This window comes from Phasianus colchicus, chromosome 3 (genome assembly GCF_987193195.1).
Source record: "Phasianus colchicus chromosome 3, bPhaCol1.hap1.1, whole genome shotgun sequence".
NCBI lineage: Eukaryota > Metazoa > Chordata > Aves > Galliformes > Phasianidae > Phasianus > Phasianus colchicus.
The window spans coordinates 47,176,461-47,197,865 of NC_143438.1; the positions used below are offsets into that span (position 1 = coordinate 47,176,461).

Genomic DNA, 21,405 nt, shown 5'->3' on the forward strand with positions numbered 1-21,405 from the left:
GCTACAGAATGTGTTTAATCAGAGTTCAATCTGTTTTGTCTAACCTGCAATTCTACAGCAGTTGAACATTATGCTGAAGAGAATTAAGGACAGTCACTTGCATTGCTAGCATTTCTCATGTAATATATTACCTTAGATTCCCTTCTCACATTAAAACAAGTGTCAAATATATCTTGGGAAGAATACAGTTCTCATACTCATCACAACACGCTAATACATGTTGTGTATCACTACTTGTGAAACACAACATCAACATCACACTAAATCTTTAACAAAGTTATTATCAAAACCTACATATTTTGCACAATAAGCTGCATCAGTAATTACAAATTAAGTGCTACTATACCTGAAATAAAAGAAGCCATCTTCCTTGTCATCCTTTATTTTACTACAGCTAAATGCTGTAACCTGAAAGTATGCAAAAATGAATAAATGAATAAATAACATTACATACTTGAAAATACTTCGCTTGTAATATGCTGTCAAGTCTTTATGATTTGAATGTAGGTCATTCTGAAAGTAATACCTCCTATTTATTTCCACTGAAACTACAACAGACATGAAAAACACAATAACACTGTTTGATACAGCAAACTGTCAACTACAAATTATTTTTCAACAGTCACCACTATTAGCTACATGTTTTTGCCAGTTATGAGCCTGCATGCTAAGCTGGTAAAAATCTGCACCAGTAGATGGTAACCCACTGTCACTGTTGCCACTGCTGAAATGCACCACCACCACCTCACTGTGTTCACATTCACTATTTGGTTTCTGTAAATTTTCAGCAAGCATCAATGTATGACAACGGATGCAAATTTTTCTGTGTGGAGGAATTCAATGACACTCCTTTGCTTCACATGCACTTCCATGTCAGACACTTATTTGTCAGACTGGTCCTCTGCTGCCATTAGTTGCACAGCAATAAAATGTAATGGAATAGTGGCGGGAAGGTTCGACCTCTACTGCCATACCGCCAACATCTGCCTCTGATGTCATGGGCCACCATAGTAAAATACGAAGCATTTTTTTTGAGCAGCCCTTGTAGCACTGATAGCACGCAATAATTGAATGAGACTGCCCATAATTTAGATGCTACTTTCATATTCCTAATCTCAGAACTCTTTTTTTTGCAAACTCAAGGTCTCAACTTTTAATAAGCTCTCTGCTATTATTCAGTTTCTACAGAGTAGGAGCATTTCTGTATTTACTGTATTACTATACTGGTATTTGAATAGTCTGACAACTTGTAATACGGCAGACTATCAAACAGTTATGACTGATAAATAATTCTTATTATTTAAAATCCAGAACAGGATACTGATCTAAGTCAAATATGTGAAAATGTCCATTATAAAAATCTTTGTCCCATTTTGATATCCAATTTGAAAATGTTTTGATGACTTACATCAGTTGGCATCCTATTCCCGCTGCCCTGTCCTTTCCACATTTTCATAGAAATACGTGCTGGATTAATATTTCTGATAATATTGTCATCTTCAGAAAGAACACTAACCAGAAAATCTGCAGAATGAAAGAAGATAATTATTTAGGATTATTTTTATTCAAAATTAAAATGACTAAACGTGATGAATTTCTAGATCTCGCTCCTACCCAGGGGAAAAAAATAAACAAAACCCACATTTCAATTGAAACCCAAGCAACAAAAAATTGAAATGGCATGGAAATCAGTCTGCTCCTTGTCCTGAAATTAGATCAGATAACAATCCTTACTTAGGGGAAAAAAACAACAAAGCACCTGCTTTATTCAACAAGTTCTTAAAAATCCCCACTAAATTCAAATCTGCTTTTCCCAGGTTATCACCCTTATTAAAAACAAGCCAGGTTGCTTCTTGCTCTTACAAAAGAACAATCACCAGCTGGTTAAGGTTAAGCTGATTTCTTTCTTCATGACTGCAAACTCATATCTCCCTCTTCTTTCAAAAGTGCTTTAAACACAACTACTGGTTAAAGATGCACAACCACTACCATTTTTTCCCCATCTACTAGCCACATGGTAATAAAAAGGAATCAGGATAAGAACCTTAATCAGTTTGGTTATTCCTACAACTAATATGACATACTTAGTAGCAGAATATACAGACATATTTAACTCCCCCATTTGCAATTGGCTGATTCTACAGTCAAAATATAGGTCTTTTTAAATCCCAATCAAAATAATTTAGCTTTTCCTATAAACTCCACAGAAAGTTAAGTGGCATTAAAGAACAGCAATGTAAGACAGAAGAAAGCAACCATTCTAGTTGTAAATGCTAACTGAATACTTTCACACCAGAACTACAGGTAGCTTTCAAGCATATAACTGAAGCTGCACTGTTTAAACAGAATTAAACTTCGAAGATTGAAGAAGGATTGTGCTTTGATGTGTACAAAAAATTCAAGCACAATTACAGTTGTATCTGAGTTCAGTAATTAGGATGTTAATTAAATATGAGACTGTTAATAAGGAGTTTAATCTATTTTTATAATAAAAATTTAATATCACTTTTACAATTTTAACTCCTGAAGAAGTCATCTACTTGTCTTCCTCTCTCAAAACATGGTTGACTTAAATCGCACATACTACATCTGAAAGCATATGTTTTATGTATTAGTTACTTCTCTATAATTCTTAAACCTTCAAGTACTGTAAACCCAGTGATGTTTGAAAAAGCACACTCTTCCATGTTGTCTGTGAGATAGAAGCCTCTCTTAAGTTAGCTTCCATTTCCACTGTACCAATGGAAGACATGAAGTATGACAGCTGCTTTTATTCACACGCCTCTCATCTTTCAACCGTCTCATGAAAGCAGCCAAGTTAGCCTTCCGTTCCTTTAACTGTGTAGAATGGAAGTACTGGTTTATTTATAAAATTGCAAATGAGAATACCTTTACAGTGAGCAGAATTAGTATACTAGCATCTGCTTACATGGAAAAATACTGGTAGCTACAGACTCGATCTCCTTGGAAGACTGGCTTCTATCAAAGAATCCTTATACTTACCAGGAAAGGTGCCTCCTGCTGGAAAAGAAGCATTTTTGTCATATTTAACATTCAAGCGGATAGGCTTGTCAGGATCAGGAAGGACATTAAATGTAATAACAGGACACTCTAATGCAATCTTGTTGTATGAAGCTCTAAGCTGTAAAGTGTGCTCTCCCCTGAAATACAAAGAAATCATAAAAACAGTTGTAAAATCTCTTTTGAAAAGACAACTATCAACATTCCTCAAATCTGAATCACGTACATGAAAGCATGAGAAACAAAATCTTAAGAGAATTTCAAGATATTAGTAGTAAAGGGGAGAAAAAACAGAAGTGTTAAGGTGAAATTAGAAGCATATGAATGAAGTGAAATCATAGTTTTAAGATACTCTTACAATAGCTTATTAAGTTTAATTTTTAATATTTCATTAGCTTGATCCTTCCATTGTCTATCTTAAGATGTTAGCAACTGCAGCTGCTATAAGTTGTGAAAGACAGTACGGTAGAAAGCAAGCAAAACTAATTAAAATGCTGTCTAAGGAACAATCTGCTTTGTCAGTTTCCAAAGAGAGAATGTGCTAAACACACATCTAGCACTGCTAGCACATAATGACTTCACTGCTATATACTAACTGCATGCTGGCTGTATCCCCCAGCCACTTTTTGTTGTTCTAAAAAGGTAGGGTGCTGCCACTGAACGCAGTGGTTTCTAGCCGCCAGTAACACATTGATAACTAATTTACCATCCACCAAGTTCTGAACACTACAAACACAGTTTGTAATATTGTTATGGATTAACTCCTGTAGGTACAAATGCAAAAATATTAATTAGCATCAAATACTTCAGAAGAAAAAGCACTTAGTGCTAGCTTCTAAGCTACCTAAAAGCCAATCTGGTCTTGTAAGTAAAGTTCTTATGAGCTTACCAACTTTTAATCAGTATTTCTCTTCAGGAAATTAAGTACTTGTAACAAAACACTCAAAATATCTTTCCTATAAAACCTTTCTACAGTAGGCACTTGATTAACTTCTTCTTCCTGGTACCTGTCAGCCAGTAAAGAATCTTCAAATCTTTTATTGGTGATATTTTACATTTTTTAAATGGAAATACTGTCTAAAATTACTCAAAATTAAATAGATCTGTGTCATAAAAGCATGTTCCCCAGGAAAGTGGTCACGGCATTAAGTTTGCCAGAATTCAAGAAACATCTGAACAACTCTCTCAGTCATATAGTATGATTTTTGGGTAGTCCTTTCTGCAGAGTTGCACTTGATGATCCTTATGGGTCGTTTCCAACATGGGATATTCTATGATTCTATGCTGACTAATTTCTGATCTTGAGCATTCACTAAGAAAAAGGAAACAAGCAAACAAAAAAATAGCTTTCAACTCATTTTCCAAAGGAAACAGTTTAGGCTGTTCTATCTCAATATATTTCCAGTAGAGACAGGCCAGTTGACTCAAAAGTTAAAAGAGAGACCGAAATCTTAAAAGGCCAGGAGTATGTAAAAAAGCTGAATTACTACAACTGAGGAAATGGAAATGCAGAACACAAATCATTCCCCTAGAGATTTCTAGAAAATAGTAAGTGGTTAGAAGAAAGAGTCCCTACTCATTTTCTTCTTTATGGGAAAAACAACATTTCTGTTCACTACATGGGTTTACTATCCACTCCACAAAAAAAGAAAAATTACATATAAACCCCAAACTAGCCATAGCTTGTGTTGAATCATGCTTAAGCAGCAAGACAAAACAGTAAGATGCAGGAAAAAAACCTCTAGTGTTATCAAGCAAACCTCAGGGATACAGGAGGTGAGTAGCAGAACTATAAGCATGAGGAGAAAAAAGGAATAAAGAATTTGAGAAGTCAGACAGAACATGTGAGTGTAAAGTGCATCCAGACAGACATGAAGAAGCAAAAGATACAGGACACAAACCTGCAGGAAATGAGACTTCATTATTTCTACTGCAAATAAGAAAATATTTTTGGTTTTCTGTTTTTCCTCACTATAATTCTTTTAGACAATTTACCTAATTCTTTAAACACTTGTTAGCACCTAGAAATGGAGTTCCAATACTCCTAAAACATGTTCCTATTTTAAAGGCATGATGTTTAGTTCTGGTCACTCAAAGGCTGTAAACTTCAAATATTTTAAATGATTTACACATACATTAGGTACAGCTTGGCAATTATAAGCTGTGTTTTACCATGACGAGAAAACCTAGACTTCAGAAGATTAGAGCAGCAGCTTCTCAGAAGAAGATGCCATTCATTTTTACTTAGTTAAGCATTTAATTTCTTAAAGCTCACTAAGTGGCTTTCCACCAGCATCTAAATAATAAATGTCTGCCTTTATCTCTAGACAATTTCCTGGTAGGTGCATTATGAAATGCGCAGCTTAAATATATCTAGCAAGCGACATTTCAGAATTCAATTTTTTCACATCATTTTCACTACTTACCTAGGTGCATGAATACTAATAACTCCCAGGTTAGCCCTACCATTGTCATCTGTTCTATGTTGGTGGTTTGAAGGAACAATCTGTCAAAAAAAATATTTTTTATTCTTTCAGTGACACAGAAGTACTATCAAATCTTAGAATAAAGTGTATATCTCATTTGCCTACGCACTAACTTTCCATTTGAGTAAAGGTTGTTTTGAATTTTTGCACCAAAATTAGGGAAAGATACACTATCATGAATATGATATTAAGATGCTTCAGAATTTTCTGTCAGTTTTTGAAGACATTCACTTTACCTGAACGAGGATATTTTCATTAATAGGTTTAAATATTTAATAGATGTTATTTCTTTAACTACTACTGATACTATCATGTCATCCATAATACATATTAATACGAGTATGCTTTCAGATTCTAAAACCTTCTATGAATTGTTTATTCCCTTTCAGTGTTTTTCCAGTCTGCACGGAGGTTCCTGGGTAGCAAAAATTAAAAAATGATTAAACTTCAGTAAAAACAACAAAAGCATCTCTAGTTCTCTTCCCTTTTCCCCATTCTAGTCAAACTGTCAAAAGAAGTAAGATTGCTAGGCAACTTACAAGTGATGAATTATGGTAACTCACTAATCAAAAGCAATGACAAACAAAAGCTAATCTCTACACCAAAACAAATGGCATTTAACCAAACACTAATAAGTGACTTTTTGTCAGCACTGTTTTAGTATAACAACACAAATGCCTTACACATTTCCTGTTTACCTAGTACTTCTATCAGGTTTGGCTCTAATTTCTTTGAAGTCAATGGAAATTCTGCCACTGACTTACAGGAGTGCTGGCTGAATCTCATGGTTATAAACTAACTCCCCATTACTCAGTAGTGTTCTTCAAGATGCATGTTCTGCACGCTCCCTGTCTTTGCCACACTCACTCCCCTCACACCGAAAGTGAAATCTTATGATTGACAGTACCACTTGTACTTGCAAATTAAACAGCAGAGAAGCTATCACTGTACTTTCCTATCAACCAGAGAATTTGGATGCCAGGACTGCAGATTCAGAAAATCTACACTCTCAGAGAAACAGGTGGCAAATTTTAGAGAATATTAACACATTCCTAACAGAATGAGAAGCTTTTTCTTCTGAAAATGGGCATGTACACTGTCTTAGCCTTACCTAAGAAATGCCTTGTCAGTGTATCAGAAGAACCTCAGATAGCAGCTTTAAAGTTTAGAGGACTGCATAGGAAGCCATGGACACACTCTGAGCTCTTGTGTAATGAATTCCTCTCTAAAGAGGGAAATCAATTTTTTTACATTGATGACATAACACAACAAAATCATGCAAAAGTTTGTCGCTGAACAGTATTTGGCATTAAATTGTCTTCCCTTCGCTATTTCAGCATAAACTTTGGAAGACTAAATGTCTAGTTGTACGCACGAAAATAAAATACTTGGAATAGGTGAAGTGGGCAACCCTCTTGCAAAACTGCTTTCTTTCCTAAATCTCACATCAGTAATTTACATGAATGAAACTACTAAAGCAAAAAAAAAAATAAAGTGAGTGTTGATTGATAATGGATCAGCTATGGAAGCGTGAATTTATCCTACTGTGTCATCACAGAAACGCAGTGGCAAAAAATATGTACTTAATGATTCAAATGGAAGGTAGCACTGTAAATATAGTTTGATTTCCTAGAAACACTAAGAAAATTGTCAGTCATTTTATATACTCTTCTGAAAACTATACTCAGTTTAGCAAAATCATTTTACATTTGACATTACTGTACATCACAGAAACCAGTGCTTTGCACATTTCCACTACTGGGTTGCACATAGGAGTTCAGAGATTTTACCGCTGAGCCACACTCATTTAGTTTTGTACCCATAGCACAGAGAATGGAGTATAGAAAATGCATGCTGCAACCACAGATTGCCAAGTTTATGAGACCTGGAGGACAAGTTGTAAAACGTAAGAGGACAACTTATCTGAGAATTTAAGTTCCCAGAAGCTTTTCATAACCTTTGAGAGACTGTGCATACACGCTATTTGAAATGCCAAGGTGAGACAGTTCTCCTGCAACCTACAGTAGGGCATCTGCTTTAGCAGGGGCATTGGATTTTATGATTCCCAAAGGTCCTTCCAACACCTACGATTCTGTTTCTCTAAAGACATTCTCCAAAATAATGTTTGTTTAGCAAATAAGCAGGTAGTTGCTCCGATAATGTATGACAGTATCACTCAGAAATTATTCCAGTTGCTGAACTCAAGGAATGCGGATGAAGGGCATGCAGACTTTCTTAGGCACGTCGCCAGTCTTTCTTGTAAGAGGGCATAATGTTTGAAAATACAGCATACCACCACAAAGTCTCTTTGATTAGGCACCACAATCACAGAGCATTACTGTCAAGTTCACATGTCCTCCCAAGAACAGTGTAATCAGAAGCTTCACAGAGCTGCAGCTGCTTTCATAAACACGCTTGTAGGGGGCAAGCTAAAAAAAAAAAATCTAAACTATAAGCAAAGATTCTAGGGTAAGAGACAGAATAAAAACCAAGATGTAAAGAAGTGTCCTGAATAATAATAAGCAACATAATTAGAAAAACAATTAAGACGAATAATAGTAATATAGCTGAACTGAGGAAAATGTTCATGACTTATGAATTCTATCAAACTCCTTTCTTGGTATAGACCAATATGCATGCCATCTTATGCTCACAGAAAGGGGAGTAACTGCTTCATTCTGGTTAGATAATGCACTCTCACTGTTTTAGATTGGTTTATACTGCCAGTGCTCTTCTCGCGGATAATGAAGTGAGAAGCAGACCAGCTGATTAGTTTATGCACAGACCACCAGCCATACATTCAGGAACCACAATCAAAAGAACCACCAGATAAGAATGATTTGGTTGCCACTTTGAAAGATGTCATGATTTTTATTCAGTAAGTCACCTCAGATAAAGTGGGGGATGTACAAAGAATTTACAGAAAGGTTGAGCTGAAGAATAAGAAAGTACACTAATGACACCTGGATAGCAGACTACAGCAATTTTGTTATGTTTGTGATTGTTATGATAAAAGGGAGCTGAGGAATCTGTCCTGGGAGGTGTTTACATTATTCACTGAAATTAATATCACGTGAGATAAATAGATTAATTATTCTTTTGCATTCTTACAATGTTTTTTTGTTTTTTTTTTTTTCAAAAATGTCTTAACAATGAAGAAGAAATTGTAGAAAACACAAATCTGTGTTACGTGAACAAAATTTCACCAAGTAAGACCTATGCTTACCTTTAGGTTGCTACTCTTTGTAAGGCTGATTTTGACATTGGGTTCAGGAGATGGATTTCCCCACTGATCACACAGTTGAACAACAAGGGGCTTCAGCAATTCTCTACCATTAATCACTGCAACAGGCTGGAAGATACACAAAGGCATTATTCTATTCTGTTTCAGATATATTAGACATTCACAGCATATCAAGAACACCCAAAACAATAGTGTGTGTGTGCCTTTTCCATACTCTTTGCCTCCTATAACAGATAGGTCATGTCAGAATTGTAGAACTTCTTAAAGGTGTTTCTAGAATTCTCCCATTTGCATTCTTGTCATTATAAGATGCATATCTTGATTGAATTTAAAGTGTCGCTTATGTTGACACAACTCAAAGGAAAGACACACTTCTGAAGAGGCTTATGCACACTTTCCTACTTGCAGAAGGAGTGAATGGCCTACTTCTTGTATTTTGACAGACCTTGGCAGCTTTTAGAGAGTAAAAATAGATACAGCATTCCCTTTGGTTTCCATTTTCTTCGGTAGTTCCCTTCTCCATTTTCCCAACACTTCACCCTTTGTGCCTGCTGCTGCTCACCTATTTTACTTCCTGCTGCAACTCAGCATTATAACTTGAATAAATAAACAAATAAAGGGTAGTTCAAAAAATTCCCATCTGACGAAGTACAGTACTCCACTTTCTGACTGTAAACACCAAAAAATTCTAAGTAAATTTGACGTTGTTGTCCTACATCTAATAGCAACAAGTAAAGGAAGATGAGCTGTCAATCATTTCTATTACTAAAGACAGCATCTTTGGCAAACAGTTGATCCAGCCTGTAGTAAAACTGCTGCACCAAAGAAAACATTACGTAGAAAGGTGAATGGGACAGGAAAAACAACATAAGACATAATTAAGGAATATAGTGTTATGAATAGATATGTTAGCTAGTTCGCCCTAAAGTAAGTGCACTTTTAGAAGTTAATGTGTTTCGTTAGCTACTGTATGATAAATTCTTTGTATTTACTGTCCCATTGAAAGATGCTTACACAACTGGCTTGCAAAATAATTAATTTTGCTTGTATTACACAGTCCTGAACAAAATACCAAAAGTATCTCTACAGCTATCATACTCATACAGTTTTCAGAAGTATCATATTAACAAGTCAGCGTTTTCATCTTTGCATCTGTAAATAAGAGTTGCTGATCAGGCACCTCTTCCCCTCCCAGCCCCAGCTCACCCCCACCCCAGCTTCCCCCTCGAGGACAAAAACTGTTTTTTTTGTTTTGTTTTGTTTTTTTTTTTTTACCTTTTCTAACTCTGGCCAATCCATAATTTGCAATTTAGCAGGTGATCCTGCAGTTAAATTTACTCTGAGAAAATCAGAAAATTCACGCCAAGCAAAGCACAGTTCCTTGCTTCCAAGTGCACATGGTTTAAATCGAATGCCTTTGACTTTCATTGTAAATGTACTTTCCTATTGAGAAATAAAAATAAAATTTTATCAAGAACAGAAAAAAGAAAGTATATTTTTTTCATTGCTTTTACTACTGTATTTTAATATTTATGCATGCTAGACACTATTTACTGTTTCTAACTAAAAATTAAATTAGAGTAAAATTTGTATTTAAGTGGATTTCTTCAGTAAGAAATCATCACTTTCAAACTCAAGCATTTCTCAAGAACCTGCTTTTCAATGCAAAAATTATGTATAATTCAGTTATACTTATCATTTTAAAAGGTACAGAGCACATTTTAAATTCAGCTATGGCAGAAAATACAGTTAATTCTTCAAAGGATTGTAAAATCAATTATGTCACCATTAAAAAAAAACAAAAAAACAACAGAAATACCAAACAAAAATACTTACACAACCACCAACAAAAAAAAGCCACAAAAGAAAAGACTACAAAGAAGAAAAGGTATAAAACAATGGACTGGAAACAAAAGCAATCCTAACTCTAGTTTTAAGTGACCTGACTGTCATGTTGTATAGCTGCAAGAGTGATAAGGTTTTTAACACATGCCACATCTGTTAGGATGGGATCATAAGAATTTAATATTATCTTTATAATGCTTACCACCTAGCATTTAATTTCACTGTCTTTACACAATTCTGGTGCAATTCTGACAGAAAGAATTAAGAGAAATTACCTCACATATGCCATACAGAAATAAATTACGTAATATCTTACATACCTGCCAAGTTATTTGTAAATTTGATTTATCAAGTCCGGGCCCTGCAACTCCTAGGTAACCTGTACATGCAGATGTCACTGTTTGAACCTGATTTCCATACTGATCTGTGATCATTACATCTGTTAAAAAGAGCATAATTTATTACAACAACTTCGGCAGCTGCTTTAATGAAACATTATGCAACATACAGAATGTAAATGAACACAATACACACACATAATACATAGAAAACTTATATGACTATCACAGACTCACAGAATGGCTGAGGTGGGCAGGGCTCTCTGGCCCAACCTCTGCTCCAATAGGGCCACCCAGAGCAGAGTGCCCAGGCCCACAGCCAGGTGGCTTCTGAAGATCTCCAAGGTGGAGACCCCACAGCTTTTGGGCAGCCTGTGCCAGTGCTCTGTCACCTGCACAGTTTGTGCACATTCCTTCTTGTCTTGTCACTGGGCAGCACTGACAATATCTTATGTACATATGCTGATAATGTCTCTTCACATCAAAGTTCAGTACACAAAAATTTATCTACCTAGTCATGGTACACAAATACTTGTGCTTCCCACTTCATTTTTGAGCAAGGTTGTTTCTCATTATAAAGTTAAAAAAAATTCTTTCAATTGAAAATTAATTTTTAGCCTGCTGAGATAGTTTGTTCTATGTGTTTATACACAACCTTTTAATATCCTACAAAAACATACTAATTCTTAATCTCCAGAAGTTGTTTAAAATGTCTCATTTATTAGAAGTAACTGACACATTGGTAAAGCACTGCACACTTCCTGAAGAAGAAAAAAGATACGAATCATTTTTCGCCAACAGCTCAAATACCAAAATAAATAAAAGTAAAAACCAACAAAATAAAAAGCCAGTATTGAAGCATCTAAATGTTTCTTATTTTCACAAAGTCTGGAGCAGCCATCTGTAGAAACCAAAGAACAATAAGACTGATCCCTTGACATGCTAGTTTTCCTAGGATAAGCTGTTAACTTCAAAATACTCCATTTTGAAGGCCATGCCTTTGAAATAATCTGACTGCTATTTTAGCCTTCGAGATTTTAGAATCATAGAATGGTTTGGGTTGGAAGGGACCTTTAAGATCATCTGGTTCCAACACCGCTGCTACAGCCTCCCTCTAGACCAGGTTGCTTACAGCTCCATTCAGCCTAGCCTTGAATGCTTCCAGGGAAGGGGCATCCAAAGCTGCTCCGGGCAACCTGTTCTAGCATCTCACCAGCCTCACAGTAAAGAATTTCATCCTAGTATCTAGTCCAAATATACCCAATTTCAGTTTAAAGCTATTTCCCCTCATCCTGTTAGTACCTGACCTTTAAAAAGTCCCTCCTCAGCTTTCCAGTAGACCTCCTTCAGGTACTGAAAGACTGCCCTCCAGAGCCTTCCCTTCTCCAGGCTGAATAGCCCCAGCTCTCTCAGCCCGTCCCCATGAATGTGCTCCAGCTCTCTGATCATCTTTATGGCCTTCCTCTGGACCCACACCAACAGCTCCATGTCCTTCTTGTGTTGGGGGCTGCAGAACTGGACTGCAGGTAGGATCTCACGAGAGTAAAGCAGAGGGGCAGAATCAACTCACTTGACCTGCTGGTCGGTCACGCTTCTCTTGATACAGTCCAGGATAAAGTTGGCCATCTGGGCTGCAAGTGCACACTGCTGGCTCATGTTGAGTCTTTCACCAACTGGCACCCCCAAATCCTTCTCCTTGGGACTGCTCTCAATCCATTCTCTGCCCAGTCTGTATTTGTGCTTGGGATTGCCCCGGCCAAGTTCAGGATCTTGCACTTGGCAAGGAAATAGAAACGTATTTTACAGTAAAGTGAAGAATATGTAAATACTCACCAATTTCACCCTGTAGATCTTCCCCCAACTGTAGTGTGTTTGATCCTTCTAATTTGCATTTAATGTGTTTGGGTTCATCAGGAAGTGGCCTAGGTTAGCACAAGAAAATGTATTTATAATCATTTTCATCAAGCTAATCACACTAGAACACAGGACAAAGAATGCAGCAGTAACCATCCACTTGTGACTGGAGGGCTTTTTTTGGTTTTGTTTAAATTTACCCTTCCATGTATTTGAGCACTATATCTGATGCGCATAAAGCTTACATAGCAGCTTTTACCTCAAGTTTATCAGGTGCAGGCTACAAGAGACTCCTAACAGAACAAAAGACAGCATCTTATTTGTAGTAACTTGCCTACTAGCATTTTACCACATGTAAGATCTGTAGACAGTTAAAGCACACCCCCAAAGTAGCATACAATTGTCTACATATTAATATTCATACATATACATGCATATACATAATATATATACACAGACATACATATACATGTATATGTATGTGCATGTAATACACATATACATTATATACACATACAAAGGTATCGAAGTCTTGCTATGAAAATACTTGCAGAATTTCTGCAGGATTTGACTACAACTAACATAGTTTTAAATTTTTAGCCAGTTTTCCCTTTAAACAAAATAAAGACAGAGCACATTATAAAATAGTCCCTTCAAAATACTTTCTGGGGTGCTTTTTAAACAGTCTAGCCTTTTTGTTGGTTTATTTGATGAAGGTTAACATAAGTTATGAGCTGGCTCCCTCAGAACTAGTGTCATCTAACAATTAAATTATGTGAGAATTAACTTATTCAACACAATAACACAGTGTTTTTTACAAAATTTGAGACATTTAAAAATCATACTAGAATGACCCCGTTAATTTGTACAACAACTACAAGAGAATAAGCCCTAAAGAAGAGTTCCTTAATCTCAGACTGCCTTCCCACAAAAAGCAAAAACATGTAAGAAAATTAAACAATCCACTGCTCTGCTTCCTTTCAAGAAAAATATCAATTCAAACTGCTTTTCTGTTCTTCATAAAAAAAAATAAAAATTACAACTTTAATGAAACTTTATCTGCCTCTAACAGTGAAGCATCAAAGATATCAGTTTATAAGCTTTAAGTTCCGAATTCTTAAAGAATCAGATCTATCTCAACAAAATTTATATGGTAAGCAAAGCTAGCTGCTGAGACTCAATAAGTGATAAACAGGTGATTTTAAAGTTCAACTTACAGTTTGTCACTTTTGACCAAGATACCAGACACACGTATCTACTGTTAGGCTAGATAAATCTTTGGATACAAAACAGCAATGGTAACAATACACCCTACAGTGATTTAGTTAACAACAACATGTCCGAAAAAATCCTATAAGCTAACACTTGATTACTGGTGTCTTCAAAAACTTTCATCTCCTTCAGTATAAATACAAATACTTTAAAAAGTGATTAGGACTGGCATAAACAGATTGCAATGGAATCTTTCACATAGTTCATGTTCTCATTTGTGAACATTTTTTGCTTTAACACTCTCCTGATAACAGGTTTCATTACTTCAGCTTCATAGAAAAATTTTTATATCCAATAGAACAGATCTATAACCCTTTCCCGACATAATAATTCACAAAATGCATTTCAACATACAAACCTGATTGTAAACGCACTCTCCAAAGACACATGGTCATCAAGATAACTTATTAGACAGTACCGTACATCTTTCACTGATGTTGGTACTTTCACATCAGGTAACAATCCCTGCATCAACTGTTCTCTGTTAATTTTGGGTGTCCAGTTAACCTAAAATTATAATTGTTAAATTAATCAGAAATTAAATTATTAACGACCAGCAAATTATTACATCTGAAGATCATTCTAAACATGCTGAAGTAAAATAGAGGTAATACCTTTCAAAAGATAAGCCAGAGCTCTCTGGCCAAATATGCAAATTACTCTTAATATAAAATAAGCCTCTCTCACTGCACCTTTCTGAGTTAAGAAAGATCTGATTCAGAAAAACCTTACCAAAAAGTTACATATACGTTGAAGCTCTATCTTTATATTAGGGTCCATGTATGTACACAGACAGACAAGCAAAATCTTCATTAAGAGACATGTCTATTCAACATTCCTAAAGCTGGGAAAACCTCAGATCTGAAAGTTAGAATTTTATTACTGTGTTTAGACTGAGAGCTGGAAACCACCTTTTTTCATAATGCTATCCTACAGCATTATTCTGCACTGCATTAAATGTCTTCATCTCATTAACAACACAATATTAAGAAAATCATTTTTTCATGAATTCATTAAGCAGATATTAAAGTTCCCAATAATACAGTCTCGAGGAATATTATTTGGAATGATACTCTGATGTTCATGGATTTTAGAGAAGCACTAGATAATTCGCCCATTATATACTATTTTTTCAAAAATACCTGCCTTAATTTTTTCTGCCATGGCTGGAGTTATATGTATCTCCCTTTCTCCCTCATCATACATCTGAAATATAAGGTTGTGCATGATATCTCCAGCAACCCAGTTGATTTCATCCTGATGTTTAATTTGAATAGCTTTTTGTCCATTCATACTTAAGACCTGCAATCTTGCAACATGACTGCTTGGAAGAAGTTTAATCATCTTTTCCACTGGTGGCACATCTTTACAACTCTAAACATGGGATGGAAGGGAGAAAGAGACAAATGTTATGAAGGTATCAAATATATATAAATTAATAAATATTGTTCCATAATAAATCAATGGCACTACTCTAGATTATTAAGTGTGAACAGTTGTCCAAATACAAGTTAGCTTTACTTGTCAAAAGCAAATAAAAAGGACATGCCAGAATGCTTACAAATGCTTAACAGAAACTGGAACTGATGCTGCTTAGAAAATATTTTATATATATTACAGTATTTTTGGAACAATTTACAAAATATTTATTTAAGACTAATCCAAAATAACATGCCATATACATTATCTTACCACACTACTATTTGTTTACACTATTTCCAAGGTAAAATGCTAAAAGTCTTATTTTCTTCAGCTGTGTGGCTCTCCTGATTACCAGAGAGCTGAGACATTCAACAACATTAAAAAAAAAACAACAAAAAAACACCCAAACCAACAAGCCTGAAGACTGAAATATTCATTTCTAACCTTTAGAAAAAATATATTCAATATCTTTCTCCTCTAAAGTTTGGGAAACATTTTATCATGCCTGTTCCGGCTCTAAATGTTCATGTAACAAAGGTAATTTTGCAGAAGGAACCAGTGAGTAAAAAGGGAACTTAAATTCCCAGAAATAATGCTTAGTTCTGAAATACTAAGTGTGAGAGGTGAAGAAGAATGGAATTTCTTTGCCTTTTTATGGCTTCCTAGAGATGAAAAAGGACAGATGCGATTCTCAGGCTTATGGAATTAAAATAGTGGCTTCCAGGGGATAAGTTAATTTATAAAACTTTGGTTTAATAGCTAGAAAATACAGTAAACACTTTCCAGTCTTATGCTCATCCAAACGTCCTGATCAATACTTACAGGTATTTCAATCCTTGCTTTGAGCATCTGGTCTTTCTTTATATTCAGTACATGTATGACTGGACCAGTTAAGATGTTTGTTCCTGCATTACTGCAGTCCACAGAATACACAGGTAGGTTTGAAGCACCTAAAAACTATTTAAAACATACAATTAAACTTCAGATTTCTTTTGCAGAACTGGAAGGATTATTCCAGAAATGACTGTGCAACTCCAGAGCTATATACAATTATTTTTTTTAGATTTCATCAAATCACAAAAAGTAAGGGAAAAAGATAAAGTGTTTTTTTTTTTTTTCCAGGTGATAAGAGGTGTGTGAGAGAAAGGAATAAAAGAAAAATTTACTATCTATCCCACTCCTTTATACTTAACACATACACCCTAGCCTCTTTATCCATTCAGGCAATAAGTTCCATTTAGTTGATAAAGTTGATAAGTTTTCTAAAAAGAAAAATCACAAACTACCCAGGTGTTAAATGTGATACTTAAAAGTCTGTTTAATCTGTCACCAGACTACTGCAGACCCACTGTAGAGGAACTGAATGTATGCTTATAAAGTAGAAAAGGAAAGAAGATTATACTCTGTGAAAACCATTTTTATTGTTTATCAGTCCATGCTGGAAGACTGATTTCACTGTAATTAAAAAAGTTACTTTCCTGAGCTAAAAATCAAACAAACAATAAAAGCTCTTCTCTCCAAAAGGGCAAAACACTTAGATCTACAAAAGTGACAGCAATACGCACATTTCCTTACTAGTTTAAATGTTTACAATTATTACATTATTATTATTCCTTAGGCAGCGGACTCGCATTTTCATATTTAAGCAAATTAGAAGTATGTTGTCTGAATTTTTTTTTCCCAAAATGTATTTGAGCATTGTATAAAACATCTTAAAATCATAGTTATATATCATCACATCATTTTTCTCTCACGTTTTTATGTCCAGGTTCTTATAATCCTGAAACTTGCTGAATGAATCATAATGGACGATGCAAGGAAGCCACAGATGGGGCTACAACGCTATAGACATTTCAAAAGCACTATTCAAGATGTTAATTCTGTCCATATGTCAAAAAGGCTCCTTTCCCAGTCCTTTTAAAGTATCAAATCTTTATGAAATACTATAAAATGCAATTTACCTTGCAATGAACTATCAGTTTTGGCTGTGCTGTTATATTGCCTGATTCATCCAATACTTCAACCTGAAAGGGGAAGGCCGTACCATTTTCAATCTTAAGAATTTCAGAATCTGGTTTTACTTTCAATTGATATGGAGGGCCTGTAAAAAGAACAATTACAGAACAGTGGTTATATTTCAGATAACCCACTAGACTCAGTTTTTGCTATCTTGAAAAGCATTTTAAAGCCAAGATACCAAGATATCTACAGTAACAAATACTTAAGCCTAACTCAGATATATTGGTTTAAGCCAAAAAAGTTTCTTACACTGTCTGTCCGTTAATACATATCACCTGCCACTCTTTGGGAAAACATGAGCTTCAACACAGGCAAGGTGTAAGCAGACAATGCAGTACTGTCTACGTACTATACCAAACAACATTCTTAAAAAGAACTTGAAGCTTTCTCCTGACATGTGAAAAACAAAGATATTCATGTTGAGCTACATGAACAATCGTAACACACAGCAGTTTCATTACCAAAGCCCCACAGCTACAACTTAAATGTAATGAAAAGCATAGCAGATTTTTATGGTATTACTTCAATAGTAAAGTAAAGCTCTTAAGAGAAATCTATTCCATGAACATATAATTAGTCTTATCACTTTTAAAATAAGAGAAAGAGGTCATAGATTTCTATTATAAAGTATTTTGAAAAAACTAGAAAAGGTCCTTTTTCAGGAATAAGCTGTATGCATCTCTTATTAAAACTTTCATTTCAAACTCACTGACTGAAGAGCAGGAAAGACTGAAATAGTTTCTACTCACTCCTTTGTCATAAAACAGATTTTAAAAAGTCAAGGCTAAATTCAGTGTGAAAAATAGGTACTTAAGTATGTCTATACTGACAAAAACAGAAGCTTCTAATAAGGAGTGAAGGTGTCTTCAGACTAAGGTAAACAATTAAGCAATACACAGCAATACAATCTGCCTCAAGGCAGTTTGCTCCAAGTGACTGTTTCTACATGAAGCCTCAACGGACCAAGTAATAATGAATGATAGAATAATTTGTGCCTTGTTGGTCTAACAAAGCTTGAAATACACATATTCTCAACAAAATGAGATGGGAAAACCTAAAGACTGCTAAATAGAGAGGCCAAAAATGAACTTTCAAACTACCGTATATGAATTAAAAAGCAAAAACTAACAGCAAAAAAAATCAATAGCCACAAAAGCAGGTTAAAACGGATAACCGTAATCATGTGCAAAAATCCTCAGTATCAAAGACATCCACAGAACAATAAAACTGGTAAGGGTGGTGGACCTACAGAGTTCTATATTCCCCTCCTGTGTTACAATAAAGTCAATGCATAACATGAAAGATCTCAAACTAAATCCCAACTGCAAAAACATCCTCTTGCTTTGCTGGGGTAAGAAACTGCATGAGAATTTACTAATTCACTACGTGACTTCTACAGTGACACCAGGTCAGTGCAGGTTAGCACAAGTTCACAGGCTTGATGATGAAGAAGATTGAGAAGAAAAAAATATAATTTTATTCATTCAGCGGGGCTAGGTTATAAAAACATATTAAAAAAAGTTAATCTCAAGCAGGTAAATTTCAGCTACCAGAACAATGGACAAAACTGGGCTGCCAAGATTAACATGCTCTTAGCTTTATTTAGTTTCAGCAATCACTTGAATGAGTCAAAATATTCTCAGTGAATGCCTCATTAAATACTTAACTCCTTGTGAGAAGAAACATTTTATTAATAGTTTCAGAACAAAGTTCAACACAAATTCACCAAATATGTAAAGGATTCTTACCAGGCTGCAATCTTATTTTAAAAATTTGTGTGTCTTCTTTCAATCCAGGAAGAGTGACCTTCAGATTAAAGTTCTAATGAAAAGAATATTTTTAGTATTAACCATAAACAAAATCACATCATAAATTACTTCATAAAATGACGTTAATTCATATATATGTTAATTTCAGAGATCTAAACAAATTTTTTTTGCACTGTTATATAAACCAAGACTTTTCCACTGCACTAGAATCTGTTTTGTCATATTATTACTCCCAGAGATGTGAAACCCAGGATTTGCAAGATAAACTAGAAGGTTCTGAAACTACCATACATTGTGGTTTTCTACTCAGAGGCTTGTTTTACTGTAGACAAAAACATTTTTTAAAAAAAAGTAGATTTAAAGAAAAGGTCTGCAAGCTCTATGTTCACTATTCTTTAGCTGATTGCCAGTAGAAGGGCACCAGATTTGGTATCCATCTCATATTTGAATAAAACTATTAGAAATACAACTGCTGCTGCAGAATTCCATCCCTAAAACTCATATTCACAAGACAGCTAGAAAATGAAGCAGTCTAGTCAACAGTCTTGAAAGCACTCATTTAAAACTAGTTGCACTGCAAATACAAGATTTTCATATATTATAAATTTGAGAACATTTTGTTGCAACTCATGAAGCACCATTCTTTCAAGTTCAGAAATACTGTCGCTGTACAGTTTTAGTTTCATAAACCTGGCCTCTTTCATATGCCTAGTAACAATATGTAACATTAACAGCCTGTTGCTTGAAAGAAAGTAATTGGGCAATTTTTTTTGGCCTGCCAAGGAAGAGAAGCAAAAAGAGGCCCAGGCTGATTCTTCACAGCATTATTTTAAATCAATTTCAGTATAAATTTGAACTAAGACAGCTGAATTAGTATTTTGAGTACACTCTACCACAAAAGCAGTGTGACTGCCAACCCCTCAGGCAGTGCCACCAATAGAGCAAAGCTGTGGGTAGAGCCATAAGAAATAATGAGAAAATATCCCAAGAAAGAGCAATTGCAACTTGTTTCTTAAAAATAATACTTCAAGTTTGAATTCATTAGCATACCTTGCCCTGGCAACTATTTACACAGCCTTTAGCAGTGACACCCTTAATGACGCAATTTGCTCCTGCAGTTAACTCTTCATATTGCAAAGTCAATCCACTAAAAAAAGAAACAACAATAACGACAAAACAAACAAACAATCAAACAAACAAACAGAAAAAAGCAGAACCAATTTAAAAATGAATAGAGTATTTTAATTCTTCAGTAAGATTTTCCACTAAGATATATACTAGATACTTTCAGATATTCCTATGGAAATAACAACAAAAATAACAGCCAACTCATGTTACAAGTATACATCACTCAGACAAAACACAAAGAATTGCTATATTGTTTACAAGAAATACATCAAAAACAGAAAATATTCCCCACCCCAAAAAATTCCAAACCCAAACCACCAAAAAGGGATGATGAGACAATTGAATTACCTAGCTTCAAGAATTGGTTTAATGTCATTTGTCAATCGCGTTGCATGACCAAACTCATCCTGCAATTCCAAAGGAATATTAAAAGGTACTCCAACCCGAAAAGGAAGCTCCAAAAGACCCACTGAAAATTTCTCTGCTTTGCCCTCTAAGAGAAAATAATAATACATTTTTAGAAGTAATTATGTACGTTCATTGGCTTTTTCTTAACCAAAGCTGCAGTTAAAACAAGTGGTTTTCAGCCTCAAAGTACATAAGCTATTCAGAATTATTGCTGTAAATAAAATCACGGTTTATAATTTTCCTTTAGTTGTAAAACTCATTTATGGAAAAAAATATTTTGTCCTGCAGCTACACCAAATTTGAGAGATGAAGATGAGTAAGCATTATTTGAAAAAGAATCCTGAGCATCTTTTCCGTGAAATATGGCACTGTGATACTGTCTATGATTAAGTACTCTAAGTTAAGACCAAACATGCACATTTAATAGTTGCATTTTCTGACATCATTTGCACAGAACAGTACATAAGGGAGCCTGGGAATCAGTAATGTTTTGCGGAATCAAACTTTCTTGGCCTCTGAAAAAAGAAGCAATACAGTTCAGTGCTAGATTGCTGATTAATATCCTGTCAAATAAGTAACTACTTTCACTACCAACAGAT

General features: G+C 35.0%; 1 protein-coding gene across 2 annotated transcripts in view; it reads right to left on the bottom strand.

Annotated features, from left to right (window-relative positions):
• Positions 1-21,405, bottom strand: part of SMCHD1 (structural maintenance of chromosomes flexible hinge domain containing 1) — a 78,769-nt gene that overhangs the window by 23,257 nt on the left and 34,107 nt on the right. For both annotated transcript variants that reach the window (XR_016465118.1, XM_031588914.2), the window contains exons 20-34: positions 20,747-20,891; positions 20,321-20,417; positions 19,250-19,322; positions 17,444-17,583; positions 16,305-16,439; positions 15,207-15,434; positions 14,419-14,567; positions 12,768-12,856; positions 10,917-11,035; positions 10,027-10,194; positions 8,734-8,859; positions 5,448-5,527; positions 3,004-3,161; positions 1,409-1,524; positions 347-408 (exon numbers count right to left, since the gene is read on the bottom strand). Coding sequence is in view for 1 of the 2 variants with exons in the window: in XM_031588914.2 (XP_031444774.2) it covers positions 347-408; positions 1,409-1,524; positions 3,004-3,161; positions 5,448-5,527; positions 8,734-8,859; positions 10,027-10,194; positions 10,917-11,035; positions 12,768-12,856; positions 14,419-14,567; positions 15,207-15,434; positions 16,305-16,439; positions 17,444-17,583; positions 19,250-19,322; positions 20,321-20,417; positions 20,747-20,891 (1,885 nt within the window). In the remaining variant the exon portion in view is untranslated. The remainder of the gene's footprint in view (positions 1-346; positions 409-1,408; positions 1,525-3,003; positions 3,162-5,447; positions 5,528-8,733; positions 8,860-10,026; positions 10,195-10,916; positions 11,036-12,767; positions 12,857-14,418; positions 14,568-15,206; positions 15,435-16,304; positions 16,440-17,443; positions 17,584-19,249; positions 19,323-20,320; positions 20,418-20,746; positions 20,892-21,405) is intronic.